Source organism: Bubalus bubalis, chromosome 17, assembly GCF_019923935.1.
Source record: "Bubalus bubalis isolate 160015118507 breed Murrah chromosome 17, NDDB_SH_1, whole genome shotgun sequence".
NCBI classification, from domain to species: Eukaryota; Metazoa; Chordata; class Mammalia; order Artiodactyla; family Bovidae; genus Bubalus; species Bubalus bubalis.
This window is the reverse complement of record NC_059173.1, coordinates 1,094,266-1,103,489: the sequence shown is the minus strand read 5'-3', so window position 1 is coordinate 1,103,489 and position 9,224 is coordinate 1,094,266. Positions and strand designations below refer to the sequence as shown.

General features: G+C 56.3%; 1 protein-coding gene across 2 annotated transcripts in view; it reads left to right on the top strand.

The window, feature by feature from the left end:
* Positions 1-1,255: 1,255 nt before the first annotated feature.
* Positions 1,256-9,224, top strand: part of RSPH14 (radial spoke head 14 homolog) — a 48,720-nt gene continuing 40,751 nt past the window's right edge. Inside the window, exons 1-4 of one of the 2 annotated variants that reach the window (XM_006065607.3) lie at positions 1,256-1,413; positions 2,711-2,954; positions 4,462-4,564; positions 7,087-7,205. In XM_006065607.3, coding sequence (XP_006065669.2) covers positions 2,756-2,954; positions 4,462-4,564; positions 7,087-7,205 — 421 coding nt within the window. In that variant the 5' untranslated portion in view covers positions 1,256-1,413; positions 2,711-2,755. Of the gene's footprint in view, positions 1,414-1,644; positions 1,751-2,710; positions 2,955-4,461; positions 4,565-7,086; positions 7,206-9,224 lie in introns of those variants that run through there. The other variant, XM_025267238.3, reaches the window with a different exon arrangement.

Here is a 9,224-nt window from a genome sequence, read left to right as displayed (position 1 = left end):
AAGGATTTGCCCAGGGAGTCAGAACTAGACCTGGAACCCAGATCTCCCAACTCCCAGCCCAGGGCTCTCCACACCACCTTCATAAAAAAGCTCAGATGCTCTGGGTTAGAGAGACCTTCACGACTTGGTCCTTTGAAAGACAGCAGTAGGGATGGATCTCCATGGCACAATACGGGGTCCACGGCACAGAGATCGAGGCCAATTACCTTCATTTCAGAGCGAAATGTGCTGGAGGCTGATGCTTGGTGCCTTTATTAGTGGGTTTCACTGCGAAGGGCCCAGGCCTTGGGGTGAACTTCCCTGAGTTGCTTAGCGTTCTCCTGTGCCTCAGTTTACCCCACTGTAAAATGGACTATATACTTCAAGGGGTTTTTGTGAGGATCACATGAGATGGTGGAAGTACTTTGATTACAAAACTTGACTCAAACCCATGAACCATGCACTTCTTCTACACTTACTGAAACCTCCTGGTATATTCCTGGAACTGGCGAGGCTGGGGGTGGGGTGGGGGCTGTGCTGTGGAGCAGGGGGATGGAACCAGGCCCGACGTGGGCTCCAGCCTCAGGGAAGTCTGCCGGGGAAACAGAGACGCAAGCAGACAATCAGAAGAGGGATGCGCGCACTGGGGCAACTGAGTTCTAGCATCACTTGCTAATTTGGAGTTGGGGAGACGCTGGGCTTCCCGGAGGAAGAGTACGCCAAGCTGTGTCCTGAAGGACCGAGAGGTGGCTAGTGTCAAAAGCAGCCCAGCTGCAGCAAAGAGTTAGCATCTGGGGGAGTAAGAATCCAGCATGGGTGGAGGAAGCCATCACCCAGGGCCTCCAGTGGCAGGCTAGGAGTCTGGACTCTGTCCTGAGACCAGCGGGGAGCCCTGGGAGGGTTTGGTGGACGTGACGGCTCAGTCTGGCTTGCTTTCAAGAATAACTGTTCCTGCCAGCAGTGCGTTGAGCCCCCTGCAGGGTCCGACCTGCGTCCTCACGTGCCAGTCAGCTTGCCGAGAAAGGAGCCGAGGCTAGGGCTAAGCAGTCCCGGGATCAGGCCTTTGTGATTCCGGGAAAGCTGCAGAACCTCTATGAGATGCTTGTCCGTAAAATAAGAGAATGCATCACCTCCCGGGCTTACGCTGAGAATTAAAGGCGTGCCAAGTGCCCAGTACAGAGAAAGGCGCCCACAGTCACTTGCCTTCCCTTCTGCATTACGAACAAAGCTGAGCCCGCCTTTGTTCTCCCAACAGGAACCCGGAAAACAGCACCAACCCCACTTTACAGCCAGCCCTGGCCTGGGGCTGTTCGCGCCTGCGCGGTGGGCGGCCCGGTGTGCGGAAAGCTGCCCAGCGGACACCGCCCAGGGTCGCCTGGCAACCGGGTTGCCTGGCAACGGGCGAGTGCTACAGAAACTCACGCGCTGAGGCAGGTGAGCCGGCGGCCGCAGACTGGGGGCCCCGGGGAAGGGGCTCCCCCAGACTCACCCAGGCCCGATCAACAGGGCCCGTGCCCCTTGGAGGGCGGCAGGCGCCCAGCGTTTCCTGCCCCGGGAGCCCCGATCCCAAATAGCCGGGTCCCACCTCCTCTTCCATCCCCACCTCCTCGCCTCCTTCCCTAATTACCTGCTGCCAGGAATCGAGAGTCCAGTTCACCACCTCTCTTAGTGGGGTGGATTCGCACAGGGCTGGGGCTTGTCACTGCCAACGAAACGCAGTCACAGCCACCATCCGCATAATAATAATGGCAGCCGAAGTACCTACGCCCTGGTGAGCTATGCTCCATTCTCAGCGAATACGCCAACTCTGGGCGGGGGTGGGGGGCTGGGGGTGGGATATTAGTCTCTCCCTTTCTAGTTGCTTGTTAAGGGCCATCCATTGGCTTGGGTCTGGAGCCCATTTTTAACTACTCAGCCACACTGCTTACAGTTGCTCCAAGTGTGTGAATAATAAAAAATAAGTCACACTTTAACCTTGATTCCTTCTCTGTGGATGTGCTGGAGGCATCCGACTGTGGGTCCCTGATGGGTGAATGTCCCAGACCTGGATTAGGACATTGGCTCCTAGCCTAGCTCATGACCTCCAAGGCTCCTTGTCCTGAAACCTCAATTTCCTCCCGGGTCATAGAACTCCCCGCCTCCTCCTGGGGTAGCTGAGTTGCATATTAGGTATTGCTGGCACAAGATAAGCTCTAAATGGAGCTTGTTCGATCACTGTTTGCTTGTTTGGCTTAGTTTGTCTTTTTCCTTTTTTAAATCCATTTTCACTGGAGTATACTCGGCTTACAACGCTGTGTTCCTTTCTGCTGTACAGCAAAGTGAATCAGTTATACATGTATCCACTTTTTTTAGATTCTTTTCTCATATAGGTCATTACAGAGTATTGAGTAAACTTCCCTGTGCCACACAGCGCGACCTTAGTTATCTATTTTATATATAGTGGTGCGTGTATGTCAGTCCCAATCTCCCAATTTATCCACTGCCCCCCAACCCACCCACCCAGTTGGCTTTTTCCAATGCCTTTGTCCTGAGGCCCAATCTATATAGTTATCGGCAGAACACTGAAGTTTGCGGTCTGGGCTGCCACTTACCTTTGCTGTGACCTTGAACAAATTCCTTCACTGCTCCTAGTCTCCGTTTGCTCATCTGTAAAATGGGAGTAAAAAAATGCCAGATCACAGTAGCAATGACGATGATGACTGGGTTCTTTTAACCAGCAGTCTCCTTGCAGCTTCGCTCTGAAAGCTCCAGAGTCTCCCTGAGCAGGCGCAGGACGATGGCAGACGCCAAGATCTCCATGTACCTGCCCCCCAATGTCAATCCCACTCAGGCTGCCATTGCCTACGGCTGCCGCGCGCTGCCCAAGCTGAATGAGGAGCTGCAGTCGGACGACCTGCTGACGAGGCAGAAAGCCCTCATGGCTCTGTGTGACCTCATGCATGACCCCGAGCACGTCTACACAGCCATTAGCATCGGTGAGCCCAAGGGACCACGACTGGGGTCTGGCTGGAGGCGGTGGGGGGAGCTGACCTGGCCCCTTCACAGCAGCCCTCCCAACCGGTCAGTCGGTCCTCAGCTGGACGCCCCAGTGGTCAGGCCATCTTGCCAGGACTCAGCCCGGTGGCCACACATTCTCCAAAGAGGCCTGTTTATCTGTCTCATTCACAAGGTTGTCACAGAAGCTAGGCGCTAGCCCTACTGAAGCCACCCGGAGGTGGCGACCTCTGTCCATTTTCTCCCACATTCCTAATTACCCATATATAGGGGGCTTCCCTGGAGGCTCAGTGGTAAAGAATCCGCCTGCCAGTGCAGGAGATGTGGGTTTGATCCCTGGAGAAGAAAATAGCAACCCACTCCGTGTTCTTGCCTGGGAAATCCCATGGACAGAGGAGCCTGGCAGTCCATGGGGTTGCAAAGAGCTGGACCCCACTTAGTGACCAAACAACAATTAGCCACATAAGAGCTAAGTTGACATGAGTGGCCCGGTCGCAGCTACTCCAGATGAGGTCCACAGTGCGTGATCTGCCGCTTCTCCCACTGGCCTTACTTATCCGAAGGGCTAGTTTAATCCCATGGAGAAGGCGATGGCACCCCACTCCAGTACTCTTGCCTGGAAAATCCCATGGACGGAGGAGCCTGGTGGGCTGCAGTCCATGGGGTCGCTAAGAGTCAGACACGACTGAGCGACTTCACTTTCACTTTTCACTTTCATGCATTGGAGAAGGAAATAGCAACCCACTCCAGTGTTCTTGCCTGGAGAATCCCAGGGACGGTGGAGCCTGGTGGGCTGCCGTCTACGGGGTCACACAGAGTCGGACACGACTGAAATAACAGCAGCAGCAGCAGCAGTTTAATCCCAGAGGGGGCAGCAGTGGTCCCAGCCTGGCCTCGGAGGCTGCGTGGAGCCTGGGTAACAAAGGCTGTGATTTAATGAGCCCGACTCCGGGCCGGGACCACGACAAGCGCGTGCATGCCCATGTTTATCTCAGTCCTCGTGGCTCTGGCCCCGCGAGGGAAGGAGCCTCCTCAACAGAAGAAACGGAGTCTCAGCGAGAAGGACTATGAGGCCAGGGGGCGCCCCACAAAAAGGCAGGGTTTCTAGGTGCTCGATCTGGCGTGCCACGGTGTAACCCTTTCAAGGGCACACAACAGCTGGTGACAAGGTGGGAATTGGACTTCCGGTCTCTCCAAATAAAAGGGGTTTTTTGAACCCTGGGGAGGACCAGGAAGGGTGGCACCAGCAAGAGGCATGCACAGAAATCTGGGGGGGCGGGTGTGGAGACAGGGTCCCCGGGGTGAGCCTTTCTGGCACCCAGAGGCCCCAACAGTGACTCTGAAGCACTCGGTCGCCCACCCGGCCTCCCCACGCCCGCAAACAGCGGAGCCCTGGTGCTCTTGACCCCGACATCAGCGCACCCATCGACTTCTGGGTCGGCTGGTATCTGAGCCTGGAGGACACCTGTCGGTCCCTCTGCCCCGCAGGCTGCCTGGAGAGCCTGAAAGCCTTGCTGAAGGACACCAACGACCTTGTACGCATCAAGACCACCGAGGTGCTGTGCGTCATGGCCACCCACAACGTGGGCAGGTGAGCCTCGCGCCCTGGGTCCCTGCCCACGCTGAACCTGCCGCCCTCCCGGATCCACACGAGGGGAGTGCATGAGTGTGGGGTCCTGGCCCCCGGTCGCCGTGGGGAGTTACCGCTTACAGAGCTGACTTACCGTCAGGGAGACTTGGGGTGGGCACCCAGGCGCTGAGAGAAGAGGCCTGGACACCTCACTCAGGGCGCAGAGAAGGGCCTGGCCACGTGGGGGACCCCCGTGACCTCCTTCTCCTGGAACGAGGCTGACCTCAGGCAGAGCACAGCTGGGCACTTCCTGTGTGCCGACCTGGGCCAGGCCTCACACCGAGCTCTCTCTTAGGCCCGACCGCAGCCTGGAGACCCTCACCAGGCGTGACCGGGCCTGCAGTTAGGCGGCTAATCAAATAGAATGGCTAAAAAGCCAGAAGCGGGAGAAAAGCCGGGAAAGAGGGACTTCTCTGGTGGCCCAGCATTTCAGCCTTCACCTTCCAGCGCGGTGGGCACGGGGTTGGTCCCTGGTCGGGCGGCTGAGACCACACATGCCTGGTGTCCAAAACACCGAGACATAAAGCACAAGTCAGATCATAACGAATCCAACCAAGATTTAAAAAATGGTCCACATTAAAAAAAAAAAGCCAGGACAGAAACCGCACGTTCCCTTGCAACGCTCGGCCTTTGCGTTTGCCGCCGTGTGGCTTGGGGGCCTCAGTCCCTCGCAGAGGCAGCGCTGTGCGCGCACTCCAGTGTCTGACGCTCGCGACCCCGTGGACGGCAGCGCACCAGCCTCCTCTGCCCGTGGGATTTCCCAGGCAAGAACACCGGCGTGGGTTGCCATTCCCCCAAGGGGTCTTCCTGACCCAGGGATCGAACCCACGTCTCCTGCGTCTCCTGGCAGGCGGGTTCTTTACTGCTGAGCCACCTGGGAAGCCCGACCACCACGGATCAAACCTGTGCCCTCAGAAGTGAAAGCTCGGAGTCCCGACCACTGAACCATCAGGGGATTCCCCAAACAGTTCATCTTAAGCCCAAACCCCTGAACGATTAGGCAGCCGCCAATCCCTGTGCCCAGCAGACCATGTTTCCCGTCATCTTTTCTGCTTAAACCACGCCTGTACCATCATGAATCAGTAGCTCCGCTTATTTAAAGTTAACCAAGAACTAAGACATTAATGAAGTAATCTGCAGGCCAGACCCTTCTAGAATCTTTACAGTCATCTCCCTACTGTTTCAGACGTTCATTTTTAAGTATTTCCAAAGCATTCAACTTTGTTTTCACAGGGAAGTTTAAAAAAAAAAAAAAAAGAAACCCAGAAACTAAAAACTCTTCTCTCATCGAATTGGCTCATATGCATGCTGAGTCACTTCAGTCGTGTCTGACTCTTTGCAACCCCATGGACTGTAGCCCACAGGCTCCTCTGTCCTTGGGGATTCTCCAGGCAAGACTCCTGGAGTGGGATACCATGCCCTCCTCCAGGGGAATCTCCCCATCTTCCCCATCCAGGGATCGAACTTGAGCCTCCTCTGACTCCTGCATTGCATGTGGGTTCTTTGCCGCTGAGCCGCCGGGAAAGCCCTTCAATGGGCTTACCTGATGGTTAACGAACGTATGTCGTTATAATGACAAGCACGACAGGCTTATGTGGGTGTGGAGGGACGGGCCTGCCCTGGACGGAGGACAGGTGTGTGTCCGGCAGGTGGAGAGAGGCTCAGTCAGCCCAGCCCAGTGCTCAGGGAGGTTGGCCTCTGGCTTCTGTCGCCCGGAGTCCTCCACCACCACTCAGGTACGCCGGATTCCACGGCCACTGCAGCCTCTGCCTTCTCCCCAGAGGCTGCAGGGATGCAGTCTGTCCCAGCCGGTCCAGGCTTAGGCTCCAGGGAGGCGGGGAGGTGGTGCGGACCCCCTGCCTCTAGGTTCTTACTGGGTCCTCTCCGGGCACAGCCTTCAGTTCAGTTCAGCTCAGTCACTCAGTCGTGTCCGACTCTGTGACCCCGTGGACTGCAGCACACCAGGCCTCCCTGTCCATCACCAACTCCTGGAGTTTGCTCCAACTCATGTCATTGAGTCGGTGATGCCATCCAACCATCTCATCCTCTGTCGTCCCCTTCTCCTGCCTTCAACCTTGCCCAGTTTCAGGGTCTTTTCCAATGAGTCAGCTCTTCACATCAGGTGGCCAAAGTATTGGAGTTTCAGCTTTAGCATCAGTCCTTCCAATGAACACCCAGGACTGATCTTTAGGATGGACTGGTTGGATCTCCTTGTAGTCCACGGGACTCTCAAGAGTCTTCTCCAACACCACAGTGCAAAAGCATCAATTCTTTAGCGCTCAGCTTTCTTTATAGTCCAACGCTCAGATCCATACATGACCACTGGAAAAACCATAGCCTTGACTTAGATGGACCTTTGTTGGAAAAGTAATATCTCTGCTTTTTAACATGCTGTCTAGGTTGGTCATAACTTTCCTTCCAAGGAGCAAGCATCTTTTAATTTCATCCGTTGGCCGTGTCTAAATCTGACTTTTCTTCCCCAGAGAGGGCTTTTTGGAGCACAGTGTCATCCAAGCCCTGTCCTTCCTGCTGAGCGACCCGCAGCCAGCCTGCCGGGAGAACCTCTACACGGCTTTCAAGCACCTGGCCCAGGCACCTGCAGGTAAGCTCGCCATGGGCGCACGGGCGGCCCAGGGCCCTTCTCCCGACGGGCACCTGCTGTGCTCATCACAGTTTAGAGCACGCCATGCTTTTACTGAGACACAACATACCTGTTAAATGGGACTTCCCTGGTGGCTCAGACGGTGAAGCATCTGCCTACAGTGTGGGAGACCCGGGTTCGATCCCTGGGTCGGGAAGATCCTCTGGAGAAGGAAATGACAACCCACTCCAGTACTTTTGCCTGGAAAGTCCCAAGGATGGAGGAGCCTGGTGGGCTACAGTCTGTGGGGTCACAAAGAGTCAGACACGACTGAGGGACTTCACGTTCACTTTTCACCTTCACGCCTGTTAAAAAGGCCCACGTTGTACATGAACGCTTGATTAACTTGTTCCAAGTGAGCCTGTCACTTCTGGGCACCGCTGCTACCCAGATCAAGACACGTGCCAAGGGTCTACTCCCAGAAGTCACCGCCCCTCACCCAAAGGTCGACACTTCAATTTGTCTCTAGTTTATAAGGCCGTAGGTTGATCTGTGCTACTTTAAACTTTGCATGGGGCTTCCCTGGTGGCTCGGACAGGAAAGGATCTGCCTGCAATGCAGGAGACCCAGGTTCGATCCCTGGGTCGGGAAGATCCTCTGGAGGGGGAATGGCCACCCACGCCAGCATTCTGGCCTGGAGCAGGTGGACACAGTCTGCAGTATTCTGTCTCTGGCTTCTCTGTCTCTGTTGTGCGGTCGTGTGTGGCTGGTTTTTGCCAGTTTGTGGTGCAGTGTGGTATGCACACTATATGAGGGGACTACAGTTTATTTATCCCTTCTGTTGCCCGCGTGGGTTTTCGTTGAGAATGTATGAATTGTTTCTGGTGTGTGGCAGCCGAGAATATAGCGGCCGCTAACAGTCTTACCTGTCTTTCGATGGACACGTGTATGCGTTTCTTTTGAGATCCACCTTGCAGAGAACTGCTGAGCGCAGGATAACTGACGTCCAGCTTTAGAAGGTCCTAGGAGTGATGTCGTAAACGAGTTTCGCCAACATGCGCCCCACCAGTCGTGCGAGGGAGCCCCGGGCGGCCCGTGCCGTGCCCACACGGGCTCTTTGAGCTGAGCTGGCGGGTGTGTGGTGTGTCTCATCTCCCTGGTGACGAGAGCCCCATAAACACCCTCTTCTGAGAAGCACCAGAGTGCGTTTTTAAGGATGGAAGATCCCACCCCTGGGTCACCATCCCTCCAGCTGACCACTTCTGCTAATCCGATGAGAGTCCAGGGTCACCACCACCCGCTGACCACGACTACAGGGTGGGGATTCGTGTCAGAGTGACACTCGACCCGGAGCGTGAGGCAGTGAGCATTTGTAAATGAGGGGCTCGTTCTGAGAGGCAGGAGGCCAGGCCTTGGAGGGAGGGCCTTAAGCCTGACCCAGGCCTTAAGATGTCAGGCACCAGGAGTCAGACAGGCCAGGTCCATCTGCTCTCCCCTGGAGCCCCACGAGCCCCGGGACAGGCTGTCTCCTTGTGGGGAAGGGAGGCTGATGAGACCTGTCCCCACCTCAGATGCCCGCAGTGAGGACCGGGTGGGGTGCTCCCTGAACCCGGGCCCAGAGACAAATGGCCAAGGGAACCAGTCAGTACAGAGGGGCCGGCTGAACAGAGCGGAGCCCCGGGGCTTCAGCTGCGGCCGGCGGGGACCATGGCCTCCTGCAGCTGGGCTGGGCTGGGCACGCCAGGCCAGAGGGCACAACCCCAGGGGTCTTTTTAAAAAGCCCGCTCTGGGACGTCCCTGGGGGTCCAGTGGTTAAGAACCTGCCGTGCAATGCGGGGGACTTTTGTCTCCATGCCTGGTTGGGGAGTTAAGATCGCACATGCCGTGGAGCAGCGAAGCCCATGCGTGTAATTAGGCTCTGTGTGCCACGACTACCACCCAACGTGGCGGAATAAACACACAAATCAAAGACCACCCTGCCCCCGACCCCGGCCCACGTCTTCACCCCTTGGCTAGCTTCTCCTAGGCGACCATGCTCGA